We start from the raw sequence: 19439 nt of genomic DNA, 5'->3' as shown, positions 1-19439 counted from the left end.
AAGTGTAGACCGCCTAACTTTCATCAAATGAAACTGGGCAGACCAGGCAATGGTGTTATCCTGAGTACCATGTGTTGATCTTACGCTGTTGCAGTCTGTGCCACCGTTTTGGTGTCTTCTGTGCCTGCTGTTACTACTGCTGCTGATGTTACTAACAATTTCTTGAAATGTGGAGACTCCAAGTTGTGTCTCCATCTGTTGGGTTTCCTGTAGTAGAAGGTGTATCAGAGCCTCATTATACTATTTATACTCTGGGGAAATTGATGCCAATTTAGTGCTGTGTGGAAATTATTTTTTTACTCCATTTTGATTATTTTACATCTATCTCCTTGCTTTCCAAAATGGAGTGTCATGATCCATTTTTCGATCTGTGGAAGATTAAAACTTTTTTCCTTTCAGACCATTGGGGGGGTTAATGTTGTCAGGAACATCGCACTGCACTTGCTCACTGAGCCAGTGGGCATGTCCCGAGTAAGACAGAATGTACTCAAAGAAACCTGTGGAGCGGGGCAGCAGCGGTGAAGATGCGTGCTTCAAACAGGACCTGAAGCACGTGACTGCTGGGGACGGAGCCGGCCACAGGTCTCTCAGAGGAAGCAGGAGCAGAGAGAGATTGCTTCAGGCCAGATAGGACCTGAAGAACTTGACTGCTGGGGGCATGGTCTAAACTCCGAGAGCTAGGAGCAGAAGGAAAACTCCTAGAAGGGTAATTACGGGACAAAATACCAAGGGGCAAATACAGAGACGTAAACCAGATCAGGCCGGGGTCAAAGCACGAGATAGCACGACAGTACCAAAGAATTAGACAGAACAGATAGTCAGGACGAAGCAATAGATCAGTAAACCAGAACGGGAAAAATACACAGTACCAAGACAGTAGACAAACTCACAACGAAGAGACGGACCGGGTCAAAACCAAACAAGCAACAAAATATCAGGCACAAGGCACGCAAGGGGTCAACTAACTCAGCCGAGGGCAGGTGTATAACTGATACCAGAACTAGATCAATTGGCAACTAAATAGCCGCCCTCTGCCAGAGAGAGGCAGAAACAATTAACCCCTGTCTGACCAGGACGAGACAAAGACAAAACCCCGTCCTAGATCCTAACCCTAACCCTCTCAACGGGGGGGCCACCGGACCCCCGGGTTTCCCAGGATACCTGGCATGAAAGGCCCGGACCAACCGATGCGCATGAACTGATCGGGCAGGAACCCACAACCGGTCCTCCAGACCGTAGCCTTTCCAATGTACAAGATACTGAAGAGCACGACAGACCAACCTAGAGTCAACAATTTGTTCCACCTCGTACTCAGACTGCCCATCTACCAAAACCGGTGGTGGGGAAGACAACGATCCCTCCCCACAGGACCCCACAGGTTTCAAAAGGGCCCTATGGAAAACATTGGGGATCCGCAGAGACGGCGGGAGACGCAACCGAAAAGCCTCCGTGTTAACTGCTTCCGTAATTTCATAAGGACCAATAAATTTAGGTCCAAGTTTCGCAGAGGGGACCTTGAGCCTTATATTCCTAGTAGACAACCATACCTTATCCCAAACCTGGAACACCGGCCCCAAGGACCGTTTTTGTCTGCAAAAACTTATATTTAGTCTGAGCATTCGTAATGTTCCTTGGAACCTCCCGCCATAACTCCCCCAACTGCTGGATTGTCCCATCTGCCCCAGGACACCCCGAGTCCAAACGGGAGAACTCCCCAAAATGTGGATGAAACCCATAGTTGCAGAAAAAGGGGGATGTGCCAGTAGACTGGTTAATGCGGTTGTTAAATGCGAACTCGGCCAGAGGTAACGCAGTACACCAATCATCCTGTCGGGCTGAGGTCAGGCAACGCAGGATTTGCTCCAGAGACTGATTGGTCTGCTCAGTCTGCCCATTAGTCTCTGGATGATAAGCGGATAGAGAGCAATACGCAACCTCATACAAAATAACCTCCAAAATCTGAAAACAAATTGTACCCCCCTATCAGACACCACATTCAAAGGTACCCTATGCAACCGCACCACATGCTCAACAAACAATCTGGACAACGTTTCTGCATTAGGTAGAGCCGCCAAGGGTACAAAATGTTCCTGCTTACTAAACCTGTCCACCACTACCCAAATGACGGTATTACCCTTGGAAGGAGGGAGATTGGTGATAAAATCCATGAAAAAATGGGTCCATGGTCTATCAGGAATATTGGCAGTGGCACCAATTCCCCGGCCGGCCGGTTATGGGGGGCTTTCGCACGGGCACATACCCCACATGCAGACACAAATTACCCAACATCAGAGGCTAAAGAAGACCACCAGAATATCCTAGCGATGGCCCTCCGAGTAGCCGAGATCCCTGGATGGTCCACCCAGATCTGAGTCGTGGAATTCCTGAAGGAGCCTGAGACGAAATTGAACTGGTACAAAAAGTTTATCCACCGGCTTAGCCGGAGGGGCAAGAGACTGAGCTTCCCGAATCTCCTACTCCAACACCGTAGAAACACCCGCCGCCACCACCCCAGGCTGAAGAATGGAGGATTGAGGCTCTGGGGGAGACACCGGATCCAGACTGCGTGACAAGGCATCAGCCCTGACATTTTTGGATCCTAGCCGAAAAGTGATGGAGGACTGGAATCGGGAAAAAAAGTGACCATCTCACCTGTCTAGGAGTCAACCTTTTAGCAGACTCAATGTAAGCTAGGTTCTTGTGGTCTGTAACCATGGTAACAAAATGGACAGTCCCCTCCAAAAAATGCCTCCATTCTTCAAAGGCCAACTTCATGGCCAGAAGTTCTCGATTCCCAACATCATAGTTTCTTTCCGCAGGAGAGAACTTCTTAGAGAAAAAGGCACAGGGTCTCAAATTAGTCAAAGTGGCGGGCCCCTGGGATAACACCGCCCTCTGCCAGAGAGAGGCAGAAACAATTAAACCCTGTCTGACCAGGACGGGACAAAGACAAAACCCCGTCCAGGATCATAACAATGTCAGTTTTTTCCCCCGCTGACCTGCAGTGTAATTGCATTGCTTGCTGGGTTTGCTGATGTTTAGTGACCACTCCCACATCCTTTAAAAGGTCACCTGATGCACCAGCTGACTGTTGGTTATACAGGTCCTTTTGGAGACCAACCGAGCTGGAGACAGGAGCTTTCTGGTTCAGTGGTGCATCAGCTGAATGCTGTGATCTGGTGCCTTACTCTGCTGAGCGGTGCATTGCAGCAGAGAAAGCTAAGTGTTGTATTTTTGCTCCCCATTCTCTTTTGGTGTCTGTCTTAGGCTAATTTCACACTTGCTTTTTTTTGCAGCGCGTTTTTCCCGCAAAAAAACGCATTGAAAAAACGCATACAAAAGCATACAACTGCTGCGTTTTTTTCAAGCATTTTTATGAGCATGCATGAAAAAAACGCAGCGTTTTTATGCGTTTGTATGCGTTTTTAGTGCGTTTTTACCGCGTTTGCGTTTTTTCCAAACATTAGGTGGCCCCTCACACTAACCCAAACCATGACTTTACTAACCCTAACCCTGACCCTAACCCTGACCCTAACCCTGACCCTAACCCTTAACCAAACCATACTTAACCCTAACCCAAACCCTAAACCCTAACTAACCCTAACCCTGACTCTAAACCTAACCCTAACCCTGACCCTAACCCTAACCCTGACCCTAACCCTTAACCAAACCATACTTAACCCTAACCCAAACCCTAAACCCTAACTAACCCTAACCCTGACCCTAAACCTAACCCTGACCCTAACCCTGACCCTAACCCTAACCCTGACCCTAACCCTGACCCTAACCCTTAACCAAACCATACTTAACCCTAACCCAAACCCTAAACCCTAACTAACCATAACCCTGACCCTAAACCTAACCCTAACCCTGACCCTAACCCTAACCCTGACCCTAACCCTGACCCTAACCCTTAACCAAACCATACTTAACCCTAACCCAAACCCTAAACCCTAACTAACCCTGACCCTAACCCTGACCCTGACCCTAACCCTAAACCCCCTTAACTAACCCTAACTCTAACCCAAACCCCTAAATTCCATGGTTAACAAAAAAAAACGCATGTGCAAAAAAACGCATACATAAGCATGCCAATGCGCACATATGCGCACCCATAGACTTATAATGGGTGTCTTGCTGTAAAAAAACGCATTGCGCGAGGCAAGTCGGACGCCCAAAAAATGCAACAGGATGCATTTTGTGCGCCCGAGCGCATACCGCAAAAAAACGCATGCGCGGAAAAACGCGTACAAACGCATGTGTATGCGCACATAAGTGCATCCCATGCAAAGTATAGGGAAAAAAAACGCATGCGCTATTTAGCGCTAAAATACCGCGAAAAAAACCGCAAGTGTGAAACCAGCCTTACCTTACCTTGTGTTGTCTTAGTGCAGCGGTGGGACCAGTGTTCTCACTTGCCAATTCCCTACTTAGGGATAAGAGCAGGGCAAGTGAGGGTTTAGGTATCCTGGTCGGCGACGGTGTGAAAAAACCCATATAGGGACGATAGGGAGATCAGGGCCCATCCTTAGGTGAGTGCAGGAGGTGTCCATTCCCCCATCCCCTATCAGCAGGGCCCACCGTTGTTATTGTGTCCCTGGTGTTGTCTGGTGTGTTTTTTGCTGTGTCGTTTAGTGACCGAACTATTAGTGGGTCGTGTCACACTAGGACAGTCACTTTGTGACATGGAGTTTGTGTATATTTTGAGATGAGGTGTATCAAGAATTTCTTTGTCTAATGGGACTTAAAGATAACATACAGAAGTGAGATTAAGAAGTGAGAGCTACACCTAGGGAGTGGATGATACTAACTTTAGCCAACAAGCTAATGCTGGAGCTAGCTAGCTAATGCCAGCACATACCGTGTATAGAGATAAGCTGAGCCAATTATATTGCTACAATGTACCTCCAGTGAAAACCTATAAAAACACTGACCGATGATGTAATAAACAGAGTTCTGTTCTAATAATCAGCGTGTCAGCGTGATTCTCTCTCCTGCACATACTTAAATTAAATTAATTTGGAACATGCACAATGTCTCAGAACGTCCCACATTACGTGGTGACGACAATCACTATTATTAATATTTATTTTAGAGCACCATTGCTTCCCAATGCCGTATATGATCAGGTATACATAATATGACAGACGGGTAGAGAGGGGAGAGGGCCCGGCCCTTGCGGGCTTGCAGTCTACAGGCATTACTATTATTTTTGATAACTTTCTTGCTTTGCTGCATTTGTTTCACACCTGCCTAAAACTTTTGCCCTGTTCTATATATATTGTTTTCTAACTTACATCTCTATGCAGTCAGACTATCCTTCCAGTAGAGGGCAGTTCTGGGCCTGGGTTCTGCCCCCGTCTATTTTGAAGTCAGCTCACACACTAGAGTTAGGGGCCATTCTGACTAGGTATAGCTTTTTGCGGTGGGATGGCTGAATCACTTTTATTTTATGTACTATTACTATTTACTAAGGGGGATTTGCATATTATTTTAAGCCTAGGCTTTGCCTGTTAACAGCCACAGTGTAAAGGGGGTTTTACACATAGCGATATCGCTAGCAATATCGCTAAAGCATCACCGGTTTTGTGACGTAGCAGCGATATCGCTATGTGTGATACTTACCTCCGACCGGCTCCCCCACTGTCCATCGCTGATCGCGCGAGATCGGGCGGCTCCATTTCTCATCATCCGCTTCCTGATGTGTGAGACGAGCGACGCTGGACGCGGGCGGGAGGACGTCAGGATCGCTGTGTGAAAGGTAAGTACTGTCCGCTGCGTCGCTGCTGCATCGCTGGTGAGATCTTCCTGTGTGGCAGCTCACTAGCGATCATTTAGCGATCCTGACCGGGTCGTATCGCTGGTGCATCGCTAAATGTAAAGGGGCCTTAAGGCTGTGTTCACACACAGCGTTTTTTTAGCGGTTTTTACCACGGTTTTCACTATAAAACAGCTATAAAACCACTAAAAATAAGCTTCCCAGTCATTTCTATGCATTTTGCACTTTTTGTGCACATTGATGCGTTTTTTACCGCAAAAAAACTGCATCGCGGTAAAAAACGCAGCATGCTCATTAATTTTGCGTATTTTTCCACGGTTTTGGCTTCTTCCATGCGGTTTGAAACCACTGCGGAAAAAACCGCATCAAAACCGCGCAAAAACCGCCGCGGAAAAATTGGTGCGGTTTCTGGGAAGGGATTCAGGTTTTTGAGCAGAAATTTTCTGCAACGTGTGCACTTAGCCTAAATGTGCACCTACACATTGCACTTCTACCTACACCTACAGGAGTGTCGGCCTATTTCTTCAGTTTTGCAATAGTATCACATTTGATAATCTGACAATATGAGGATCGGGTGCGCTGCCCCCTCCCTTAGCGTTCCTCCCCATCACCCACACAGTGCAGCTGATAGCCACACTGGTTGGATCTGCTGCTCACCTACCATTCATCCAGGAGGGCTCTGGATTGTGGGTTGTAAAGTCTCTCCTGAAAAGGTCATCCAAGGTCAGAATCTTCTCTGGAGAATTCGTAGTTTCATCTAGCAAAGAACAAAAAGTATCTGGAGTTAAAATCAACTGTGTAAAGAAGAAAACAGATCCAGGAAAATTACTAATGTGGAGAATCTCACAGGACAGAACCCACCTGGACTGGTCACTGTGGTGGAAGAACCTGCTTGGTCAGAAGCCGCAAAGTCAGAACCTACCTGGTCTAAACCCCCTTGGTCAGAACTCCTGAGGGCAGAATCCCTCCAGTCAAAACTACCCTGCTCAGAACTTCCCTGGTCAAAACTCCACTGGTCAGAGCACCACTAGCCACAAAACTGTAGTGGAAGAATCTCCCTAGTCAGAACCTCTATAGATCTGAATCCAAATGGTTAGATCCTCCCTGGTCAAAACTTCCGGGAGCAGAACCCTCAGGTCAGAGCCTCCCTGTTGAGAACCCCCAGGCCAGAGCCTATCTGGTGAAAACCCCAAGTTCAGAGCCTCCCTGGTGAGAACCCCAAGTTCAGAGCATCACTAATAATAATAATAATAATCTTTATTTTTATATAGCGCTAACATATTCCGCAGCGCTTTACAATTTGCACACATTTTCATCACTGTCCCCGATGGGGCGCACAATCTAAATTCCCTATCAGTATGTCTTTGGAGTGTGGGAGGAAACCGGAGTGCCCGGAGGAAACCCACGCAAACACGGGGAGAACATACAAACTCCTTGCAGATGTTGTCCTTGGTGGGATTCGAACCCAGGACCCCAGCGCTGCAAGGCTGCAGCGCTAACCACTGAGCCACCGTGCTGCCCTAATCACTGGTGAGAACCCCAAGTTCAGAGCCTCACTAGTGAGAGCCCCCAGGTCAGAGCCTCACTGGTGAGAGCCCCCAGGTCAGAGCCTCAATGGTGAGATCCCCCAGGTCAGAGCCTCACTGGTCAGAACCCCCAGGTCAGAGCCTCACTGGCCAGAACCCCCAGGTCAGAGCCTCACTGGTCAGAACCCCCAGGTCAGAGCCTCAGTGGTTAGAACCCCTAGGTCAGAGCCTCACTGGTCAGAACCCCCAGGTCAGAGCCTAAGACAAACTGTTCAATATTTAATTTGCAACACCAAACAGGAAAAGATGCATAATGATGGAGATCATAGGAAAAAAAACGTTCTAAACATCTCAAATTATTCAGTATCAAATACAAGCACCAGAACTCAAAGCACCTCCAGCCTCGGTTGCTAGTGTAGGAAGATGGACCGGGTCAGAGGTGCCTCTCTTGTGCCGGTCCCTGAACCAAAGGGACTGTCACCATTGTTGCAGGGGGAAAAGAATTTAGACCTGGACCCACCTCTGCACTGGAATGAAGGAGGCATGACTGATATAAAAGGGGATGTGCCCGGGAACAGGGGAGACTTGGCGGGAAGACAGAGTACGCAGCAGGAGACAGTTAACTCTCGCTCCTTGAGACGACGCCTCAACAACATCCCTCTCTGCCGTACGCTGCCTCGTACCTCTGCTGTCAGTGAGGGAATTGACTGCGTGCCCTCACCTACCTCTGAGACGGAATTGACCGCGTGTGCCGTAACGCAGACTAACGTGAGCGCGCGGACCACTTCTGAACAGTACTATCAGCCGGAGCCGGCTGGCTTGCATCTCGCCTCCGCCACTGAACTCTGCGACACTCCGGCGGAACCAGAGACTGCTTCACGATCCGCATGTTGCTCCGTTCTCGCAGGACCATGCTCAAGGAAACCCGGACACACCACTTTCGTCAGGAGACAGTGCCTCGATTACCTTCAGGACCAAGCCAGAGACTTCACACACTTTCTTCGGCGCCCCTGTGGAAGAACAAGCCTGCACCGCCCTGAGAACTTCAGAGTGATAAGTTTGCCAGTTACTTAGATAACTCTTTGTTTTCCTCTGATTTATGGGTTTTGCTTTCACCCCCTTCATCACCAATACCCTCCCTGTGTGGAGTATCCCCTGTAATAGACACCCCTTTAACTCTTGATCTGCCTCCTGCTCATCACTGCATCCTGCGTCCCTGTGCTTTACTACACTACCACTGAGGATATTAATGGTTGTCTGAGGAAGGGTCTGCTGCTGCCTAACCCAGGAAGAAGTGCAGAACTGCCTTAGTAAGATTAAAATTGACAAATCACCAGGGCCTGATGGCATTCACCCTCGGGTATTAAGGGAGTTAAGTAATGTGATAGACAGGCCTCTATTCCTTATATTTAAAGACTCTATAGAAACAGGGTCTGTTCCTTTTGATTGGCGGCAAGCAAATGTGGTACCAATATTCAAAAAGAGGTATAAAAGGGAACCTGGAAACTATAGGCCGGTAAGCTTAACATCTGTTGTGGGTAACATTTTTGAAGGGTTTCTAAGGGATACCATTCTGGAATATCTCAATGTTAATAAATGTTTAACTCCATATCAACATGGATTTATGAAGGATCGCTCCTGTCAGACTAACCTGATCAGCTTCTATGAGGATGTAAGCTCTCAAATGGACCCAGGAGAATCATTGGATGTCATTTATCTCGACTTCTCTAAAGCATGTGACACTGTCCCACATAAAAGATTGGTAAGAAAGATGAGAAAGCTTGGGCTAGGGGAAAATGTGTGTAGATGGGTAGGGAGCTGGCTTAGTGATAGAAAACAAAGAGTGGTTATTAATGGGGCATCCTCAGATTGGGCCAGGGTTACTAGTGGGGTACCACAGGGTTCTGTATTGGGCCCTCTACTATTTAATATATTTATTAATGATCTAGTGGATGGCTTACACAGTAAAATATCAGTATTTGCAGATGATACAAAACTAGGTCAGGTAGTTAACACAAAGGAGGACAGTTTGCAACTACAGACAGATTTCAGTAAATTGGAGAATTGGGCTGAAAAATGGCAAATGAGGTTTAACACAGATAAGTGTAAGGTTATGCACATGGGAAGGAGAAACAGATGCTACAATTACTGACTAAATGGGAAACTGCTGGGGAAATCAGACATGGAAAAAGACTTAGGCATCTTCGTCAATAAGAAGCTAAATTGGAGTGCCCAGTGTCAGGCAGCTGCCACCAAAGCCAATAGGGTCATGGGATGCATTAGAAGAGGTCTGGGGACACGAGATGAAAACATAATTCTCCCTCTGTACAAATCACTCGTCAGACCACACTTGGAGTATTGTGTGCAAGGAAAGACAATTTCTGCACCAGCATAGAAGAGGGTTCTTCACGGTAAGAGCAGTGAGGCTCCGGAATTCTCTTCCTGAGGAAGTGGTGATGGCCAACTCACTGAATGAATGGAAGAAAGGAATGGAGGCTTTTCTTGTGAGTAACAGTATAGAAGGTTACGAATAACAGAATATTATAGGTAGATGGTTGACCCAGCTTAGGGGAAGGAATTTTTTTCCCTATGGAGAAAACTGGCTTCTACTCTGTGGGTTTCTTGCCTTCCCCAGGATCAACAATGCAGAACAGCTGCACTAAAAATAGGCTGAACTAGATGGACATAAGGTCTTCCTTCAGCCTTCAAAACTATGTTACTATGTTATGAATGTACAAATCATCAGGATCCACTGATGGAAGCTCCTTTGTGCTCGATGGGGACAAGTCCAGAGACACTGCCATCAGCTCCTATGTAATCATCAACCAATGATGTCCTCGATGTGCTCAATGGAGACAAGTCCAGGGATGCTGATGACAGCTCCTGTGTAATCATCAACCAATGACGTCCCCGATGTGCTCGATGGAGACAAGTCCGGAGATGCTGTTGGCGGCTCCTGTGTAATCACCGACCAATGAGGTCCCTGATGTACACAATTGAAACATGTCCTGAAACACTGCCAGCAGCTGCTGTATAATCAACGACCAATGACGTCCTCCAATGTGCTGGTTGGAGACAAGTCTGGAGACGCTGCCGGCTGCCGGCAGCTCCTGTGTAATCAATGATCAATGACGTCTCCGATGTGCTCGATGAAGACAAGTTCAGAGACATTGCCAGCAGCTTCTGTGTGATCATTGACCAATGACATCCCCGATGTGCTCAATGAAGACAAGTTTGGAGACGCTGCCGGCAGCTCCTGTATAATCAACGCCCAATGACGTCCCCGATGTGCTCAATGGAGACAAGTCCGGAGATGCTGCCGGCAGCTCCTGTATAATCAACAACCAATGACGTCCCCGATGTGCTCGATGGAGACAAGTCCGGAGATGCTGCCGGCAGCTCCTGTATAATCAACGACCAATGACGTCCCCGATGTGCTCAATGGAGACAAGTCCGGAGATGCTGCCGGCAGCTCCTGTATAATCAACAACCAATGACGTCCCCGATGTGCTCGATGGAGACAAGTCCGGAGATGCTGCCGGCAGCTCCTGTATAATCAACGACCAATGACGTCCCTGATGTGCTCGATGGAGACAAGTCCGGAGATGCTGCCGGCAGCTCCTGTATAATCAACGACCAATGACGTCCCTGATGTGCTCAATGGAGACAAGTCCAGAGACTGTTATGATTGAGTCACCGAGGAGGAAAAAACAAAACACAAGCTCAGCCCAGAAAATCAGAGAGGTTGGAAACTAGCGGATTGCAGACCCCTAATCCTATCACACAACTAGCAGTAGCCGTGGAGTGTTCCTACGGTGATCCTAGACACCTCGTCACAGCCGGAGATCTACATAAGCCTAAAGAGAGAAAAGGGAAAAACTGCCTGCCCCAGAGCAGACCCCAAAGCAAAAGGCAGTCCCCGACATATAATGACGGTGAAGCAAGATGAAAACACTAACACAGATAGACTGCTCTGTCACACACGCGTCACACCGTACATCAGCCGCCAGCTGTCCCTGCCTGCTCTGTCACACACCCGTCACACCGTACATCAGCCGCCAGCTGTCCGTCTGCTCTGTCACACACCCGTCACACCGTACATCAGCCGCCAGCTGTCTCTTCCTGCTCTGTCACACACCCGTCACACCATACATCAGCCGTCAGCTGTCCCCGCCTGCTCTGTCACACACCCGTCACACCGTACATCAGCGGCCAGCTGTCCCTGCCTGCTCTGTCACACACCCGTCACACCGTACATCAGCCGCCAGCTTCCCCTGCCTCCTCTGTCACACACCCGTCCCACCATACATCAGCCGCCAGCCGTCCCTGCCTGCTCTGTCACACACCCAACACACCATACATCAGCCGCCAGCTGTCCCTGCCTGCTCTGTCACACAACCGTCACACCGTACATCAGGCGCCAGCTGTCCCTGCCTGCTCTGTCACACACCCGTCACACCGTATATCAGCGGCCAGCTGTCGCTGCCTGCTCTGTCACACACCCGTCACACCGTACATCAGCCGCCAGCTGTCCCTGCCTGCTCTGTCACACACCCAACACACCATACATCAGCCGCCAGCTGTCCCTGCCTGCTCTGTCACACACCCGTCACACCGTACATCAGCCGCCAGCTCTCCCTGCCTGCTGTCATACACCTGTCACACCGTACATCAGCGGCCAGCTGTCTCTGCCTGCTCTGTCACACACCTGTCACACCGTACATCAGCCGCCAGCTGTCCCTGACTGCTCTGTCACACACCCATCACACCGTACATCAGCCGCCAGCTGTCCCCGCCTGCTCTGTCACACACCCATCACACTGTACATCAGCGGCCAGCTGTCCCTGCCTGCTGTCATACACCTGTCACACCGTACATCAGCGGCCAGCTGTCTCTGCCTGCTCTGTCACACACCTGTCACACCGTACATCAGCCGCCAGCTGTCCCTGACTGCTCTGTCACACACCCGTCACACCGTACATCAGCCGCCAGCTGTCCCTGACTGCTCTGTCACACCGTACATCAGCCGCCAGCTGTCCCTGCCTGCTCTGTCACACACCCATCACACCGTACATCAGCCGCCAGCTGTCCCTGACTGCTCTGTCACACACCCATCACACCGTACATCAGCCGCCAGCTGTCCCTGCCTGCTCTGTCACACACCCGTCACAACTTACATCAGCCGCCAGCTGTCCCTGACTGCTGTCACACACCCGTCACACCGTACATCAGTCGCCAGCTGTCCCTGCCTGCTCTGTCACACACCCGTCACACCATACATCAGCCGCCAGCTGACCCTGCCTGCTCTGTCACACACCCGTCACACCGTACATCAGCCGCCAGCTATCCCTGCCTGTTCTGTCACACACCCGTCACACCGTACATCAGCCGCCAGCTGTCCCTGCCTGCTCTGTCACACACCCGTCACACCGTACATCAGCCGCCAGCTGTCCCTGTCTGCTCTGTCATACACCCGTTACACCGTATATCAGCCGCCAGCTGTCCGTCTGCTCTGTCACACACCCGTCGCACCGTACATCAGCCGCCAGCTGTACCTGACAGCTCTGTCACACACCCGTCACACCATACATCAGCTGCCAGCTGTCCCTGACTGCTCTGTCACACCGTACATCAGCCGCCAGCTGTCCCTGCCTGCTCTGTCACACACCCGTCACACCGTACATCAACCGCCAGCTGCCCCTGCCTCCTCTGTCACACACGCGTCCCACCATACATCAGCCGCCAGCTGTCCCTGCCCGCTCTGTCACACACCCGTTACACGGTACATCAGCCGCCAGCTGCCCCTGCCTCCTCTGTCACACACCCGTCACACCGTACATCAGCCGCCAGCTGTCCCTGCCTGCTCTGTCACACACTCGTCACACCGTACATCAGCGGCCAGCTGTCCCTGCCTGCTCTGTCATACACCCGTCACATCGTACATTAGCAGCCAGCTGTCACTGACTGCTCTGTCACACACCCATCACACCGTACATCAGCGGCCAGCTGTCCCTGCCTGCTCTGACACACACCCGTCACACCGTACATCAGCCGCCAGCTGTCCCTGCCTCCTCGGTCACACACCCGTCACACCGTACATCAGCCGCCAGCTGCCCCTGACTCCTCTGTCACACACCCGTCACACCGTACATCAGCCGCCAGCTGTCCCTGCCTGCTCTGTCATACACCCGTCACATCGTACATTAGCGGCCAGCTGTCTCTGACTGCTCTGTCACACACCCATCACACCGTACATCAGCCGCCAGCTGTCCCTGCCTGCTCTGTCACACACCCGTCACACCGTACATCAGCCGCCAGCTGTCCCTGTCTGCTCTGTCACAAACCCGTCACACCTGTTGTGAACACTTTTGACCTGGCTTCTGAGTTTGGGCTCCCTCCAGTGGTTGCAGTGGGTAATGATCTAGCTGACAGAGGTCAATCACCTGAAGAGGATGATTTGAGGTCAGGTGTTACAGATTGGGAAGAATTAAGTGAGCAACCTTCCCTCAATAGTTGCTGGTGATTTTGTTTCTTCTTGTGCACTTTGGAAGTCTGTTTGTCCCCTGCTTGGTCCTGCGTCTTTCAGATAAGTCATTTGTTTGTTTTTCCCTTACTCTGATTACTGCTTTGCTGTTGTGTGTTCAGCCTTGTTCCTTGCAGGGACCTGTGCTGGACCCCGTTCCATATGCTTCAGCTCATGTCAGTTTGTTCTGTATTCTCCTGGTATATCAGTATCTTTTGCCTTGCTTCCAGTTCACACCAGAATTCTGATCTAGTGGGGGAGAGGTATTGTGGCCTCAGTATTTTTGCATATCAGACGTGTTGGATTTTTTCTTAGGGTTTTTTGCATGATTGCAGACAGTATTCTTTCTTGTCCTATTCTATCTAGACAGTGTGGGCCCCATCATTTGCTACTCTATTTTCTGCCTTTGTTTTGTGCTTCATCTTGTTTCACCGCCAATATATGTTTGGGGGCTGTCTATTCCTTTGGGGTTCTACTCCTAGGCAGTTTAGCTTGCCCCTTTCTTTCTTTAGGCTTAGTTAATTCTTTGGCTGTGCCGAGGCATCTAGGGCATCGTAGGTACATCCCACGGCTAATTCTAGTTGTGTTGTCAGTTCAAGGGTCTGCAATCCGCTTAGTTACCAACCTTTCTAATTTTCTGGTTGCTTAGCCTATGCCCCGGCTCTCCTCCTCGGTTACCGTATCATAACAGAATCACCAGCCTACACTATAGATCCTAGGGTACTCTAAAGATGGAAAGGATTGTAAAAAAAAAAAAAAAAAAAATCAGAATTTTTTATATATTTTTTATCCTCTTTTTCTCTGGGGCCGTAGGAGGATTTTTTCTTTAATGGAGACTAAACAATTGTCCGATCGTGTTGAGCAGCTCACTGCTGAAGTGCGGGGAATTTCCGCCTATCTCGCTCAATCATCTGCTTTAGAACCTAAAGTGCCTAATCCTGATGTGTTTTCTGGGGATCCGTCTAAATTTTTGAACTTTAAGAATAACTGTAAACTGTTTTTTGCCTTGAAACCTAACTCATTGGGGAGCTCTGCGCAGCAGGTTAAAATTGTCATCTCCTTGCTGCGCGGCGATCCCCAGGATTGGGCCTTTTCTCTGACACCCGGAGATCCTATTCTGGCTAATGTGGATGCATTTTTTCAAGCCTTGGGGTTGTTGTATGATGAACCTAATGCTGTTGATCAAGCTGAGAGAACCCTGTTGGCATTAAACCAGGGTCAGGATTCTGCATAGTTATATTGTCAAAAATTTCGAAAGTGGGCGGTCCTTACTACATGGAATGATGGTGCAATGGTGCATTGGCTGCTCTCTTTCAGAAGGGTCTGGCAGAAACCATAAAAGATGTTATGGTGGGTTTTCCTGTCCCCTCTGGTCTTAACGACTGTATGTCATTGGCCAGTGAAATTGATCGACGTTTACGGGAACGTAAAACTACACGAGAGGCGTTGCCGCCTTTCGAACAAACATCTGAACCTATGCAATGTGATAGGGTTTTGTCTAGGGCGCAACGTCAGGAGTTTAGAAGGTGTAATAAGCTGTGTTTTTTCTGTGGAGATGCCTCTCATACTATTTCTGTCTGCCCTAAACGAGAAAAACATTTTGCTCACACATTTGCTGTGGGCAGTGTACAGCCTAAGTTTCTTTTGGCGATTACCCTGATCTGCTCCTTGTCTACATTTTCCGCTAAGGCTTTTGTAGATTCAGGAGCAGCTTTGAATCTGATGGATTTGGACTTTGCTAAACGTTGTGGTTTTCCCATGATACCCCTGCGGACTCCTATCCCTTTGAGGGGTATTGATGCTACTCCTTTGGCGGAGAATAAACCCCAGTTTTGGACCCAGGTGATAATGCGGGTCGCCCCGGACCACAAGAGAATTGTAAATTTTTGGTGTTGCACAATTTACATGACATTATTTTACTGGGTTTTCCTTGGTTGCAGGCCCATAATCCTGTTCTGGATTGGAAATCTGTGTCTGTGGTGAGTTGTGGTAGTCAGTGTGTTCTTAGGGACGCTCCTGTTTTCGCCACCTCTCCTCAGTCTCATGATATTCCTGATTATCTAGCCGATTTTTCTGATGTATTTAGTGAGAGTAAGTCTGCGTCTTTGCCTCCTCATAGGAGTTATGACTGCGCAATTGAGATAATGCCTGTGTGTAAATTTCCCAAAGGTCGGCTTTTCAACTTATCGGTACCTGAACATGATGCTATACAATCTTATATCAAGGAGTCATTGGAGAAGGGTCATGTCAGACCATCCTCTTCACCTTTAGGTGCCGGCTTTTTCTTTGTGGCCAACAAAGATGGCTCATTAAGGCCATGTATTGATTATCGTCTCCTTAATAAAATCACTTAAATATCAGTACCCGTTACCCCTGATGTCTGATTTATTTTCCAGAGTTAAAAGTGCCTGCTGGTTTACCAAGCTTGACCTCAGGGGGGCACATAATCTTATTCGCATCAAGCACGGGGTGTGACGGGGTATACGACAGAGCAAGAAGGGAAAACAGGCCGAGGGACGATCCAACAAGATTTTTTAAGGCATGGAGCATACAACATCAAATATCCATAATGTCCTTGGGGTCCATGAGAAGTCCACAATAAGTCCACACAATGGAAACAAATCCGGGCACCTCACGATAGTCCTTGTGCCAGATGCGATAACAATAATCCTTGCAATAGTCCACAGGATTCCACACAATCCCACGGACGTCACGAGCTGGCCTCAACTCAGTTCGGGACTCCTTCACGTCCGCATTCAAATCACAATTGATCTTAAAACAAGAATGTATTGTCAGGGCTCCTGGGATCAGCCCATCTGAAGGGGGGTAGGGGTCACACCTACTATTCAATGGTTTGGTCCATCAGAAGATTCTAGAAATGTAAGGGCTCCACTGAGTCTACAGGATGTGTATTGTAGGTTATCTTCTGCTTAGGAAAACAATAGCCAAAGTTCTACTAGCTGTTGACACAAGCCTAAATTAGATTATGGTCCAGGTACATCACAAGACATTGCAAAGTATTGGGGGAAGGAGACATGGTTAATTTACAGCAAATACAACCAGAGAAAAATTAAATGACATATTATACAAAATACAGGACAGGGTGTTGTGAGTTCATTTTTCCCTTCACCATTGAGGTCTGATGAACTCCCTCCTCTGGTGAAGGAAGGTAGTGAGACTGATTACCAAACACCTGGGCAGCTAGATGATAACTGGGTGGCTGGAATTGAGGACTGGATATAAGGCAGCCGACGCCCTTCTTCCTGGCTGGTGATTTTCCTGCTGGATTCTTGGAGACCAGTCTGATTCCTGCGTCTCAAAGCTAAGTTTTTCTGCTCTGCTTTGTACTCTTCAGTTTTGTTTTTGTTTTGCCTTGTTTTTTGGGAGTTCTGCCATCCCCGGCCAGGGGTGAGCTGAATTCCATTTTTGTCTCTGATCTGTTGATCTTTTGCTCTGTCTGCAGAATATACCTGAGTGCTGATATAGTCTTTTGAAGCCTAGCGACTTCAGGGCCTGTTTTTCCTATCAGTCGGTTGGCTCATTTTGATAGGGTTTTTGCGGATGGCAGACAGCAGCTTTCCTATCCTGTCCTATGTAGTTAGCTTGGGCCCCATCATTTGCTCAACCTATCTTTCTGTGTTAGTGTTTTCATCTTGCTTCACCGTCATTATATGTTGGGGGCTGCCTATTGCTTTGGGGTCTGCTCTGGAGCAGTTTAGTTTTTCCCCTTTTCTGTCTTTAGGCTATGTAGCTCTCCGGCTGTGATCGAGGGGTCTAGGGCACCGTAGGAACCCCCCACGGCTACTGCTAGTTGTTGTGGATAGGTTCAGGGGTCTGCAATCCGATAGCTGCCAACCTCTCTGGTTTTTCTGGACTTAGCTGGTATTTTGTTTTTTCCTCCTTCGGTGACTCATCATAACAGAAAAAACAATCCCACGGACGTCACGAGCTGGCCTCAACTCAGTTAGGGACTCCTTCACGTCCGCATTCAAATCACAATTGATCTTAAAACAAGAATGTATTGTCAGGGCTCCTGGGATCAGCCCATCTGAAGGGGGGGTAGGGGTCACACCTACTATTCAATGGTTTGGTCCATCAGAAGATTCTAGAAATGTAAGGGCTCCACTGAGTCTACAGGATGTGTATTGTAGGTTATCTTCTGCTTAGGAAAACAATAGCCAAAGTTCTACTAGCTGTTGACACAAGCCTAAATTAGATTATGATCCAGGTACATCACAAGGCATTGCAAAGTATTGGGGGAAGGAGACATGGTTAATTTACAGCAAATACAACCAGAGAAAAGTTAAATGACATATTATACAAAATACAGGACAGGGCAAAACTACAAATCATGACACGGGGATAAATGGAAGACGGCGTTTAATACTCCGGAGGGACATTTTGAGTACCTGGTGATGCCTTTTGGGCTCACTAATGCCCCTTCTGTCTTCCAATCTTTCATGAACGATATTTTCCGGGATTATGTGGACAAGTTTTTGATCATTTATCTGGATGATATTTTGATTTTTTCCAATGATTGGGATTCTCATGTGGAACATGTCCGGATTGTATTCCGGATTTTGAAAGAAAATGCTCTGTATGTTAAGGGATTGAAATGTCTCTTTAGCGTACAAAAAAAATTTCGTTTTTGGGATTCATTTTTTCCCCGTCCGCTATTCAAATGGACCCAGTTAAGGTCCAGGCCATTTATGATTGGGTTCAGCCCACTTCCTTGAAGGCTCTCCAGAAATTTTTGGGTTTTGCTAATTTTTACCGTAAATTCATAAGTAATTTTTATGGTATTCTTAAACAACTGACGGATTTGACCAAAAAGGGCGCTGATGTGGTGAATTCGTCTCCAGAAGCAGTTTCGGCGTTTCAGGAGCTTAAGCGGAGATTCACTTCTGCTCCTGTTCTATGGCAACCTGATGTTTCTCTCCCATTTAAGGTGGAGATAGATGCTTCTGAGATTGGTGCAGGAGCCGTTTTATCTCAAAGAGATCCGGTGACCTCTAAGATGAACCCTTGTGCCTTCTTTTCTCTAAAATTTTCCCCATCTGAATATAATTATGATGTGGGGAATCGGGAATTGTTGGCTATGAAGTGGGCGTTTGAAGAGTGGAGACATTGGTTGGAGAGAGCCAGACATCAACTTGTGGTCCTCACCGACCACAAGAACTTGATCTATCTTGAATCAGCCAAGCGCTTGGATCCTAGACAGGCTAGATGGGCCTTGTTTTTCACGCGTTTTAATTTTGTGGTCTCCTTTCTTCCGGGCACTAAGAATATTAAGGCGGATGCCCTCTCTAGTAGTTTCTTTGCGGATTCTCTTGATGTGACTGAGCCTACTACCATTCTAAATGAGGGTGTGGTTCTTTCCGCTATTTCACCCGATTTGAGACTTGCCTTGGAGGAATTTCAGGAGGACAAACCTGAACGATGCCCTATGGGGAAATTGTATGTCTCCGACCAATGGAGGAGAAGACTGATGTCTGAAATTCATTGCTCCGCGTTGGCTGGTCATCCGGGTATTTTTGGTACCAGAGATTTGGTGAGTCAGTCTTTTTGGTGGCCTGCCTTATCTCGTGATGTCAGGAATTTTGTGCAGTCC

At 48.3% G+C, this 19439-nt stretch overlaps 1 protein-coding gene across 3 annotated transcripts in view; it reads right to left on the bottom strand.

Annotated features, from left to right (window-relative positions):
• Positions 1 to 19439, bottom strand: part of DPP10 (dipeptidyl peptidase like 10) — a 763146-nt gene that overhangs the window by 645086 nt on the left and 98621 nt on the right. For all 3 annotated transcript variants that reach the window (XM_073563825.1, XM_073563827.1, XM_073563826.1), the window contains one exon: positions 6441 to 6536. In XM_073563825.1, coding sequence (XP_073419926.1) covers positions 6441 to 6536 — 96 coding nt within the window. The remainder of the gene's footprint in view (positions 1 to 6440; positions 6537 to 19439) is intronic.

Source organism: Dendrobates tinctorius, unplaced genomic scaffold (genome assembly GCF_039654945.1).
Source record: "Dendrobates tinctorius isolate UK_male_01 unplaced genomic scaffold, ASM3965494v1 ptg000403l, whole genome shotgun sequence".
In the NCBI taxonomy this organism is placed as follows: domain Eukaryota; kingdom Metazoa; phylum Chordata; class Amphibia; order Anura; family Dendrobatidae; genus Dendrobates; species Dendrobates tinctorius.
The sequence above is the reverse complement of the archived record's forward strand: the minus strand, read 5'-3'. Positions and strand labels throughout refer to the sequence as shown.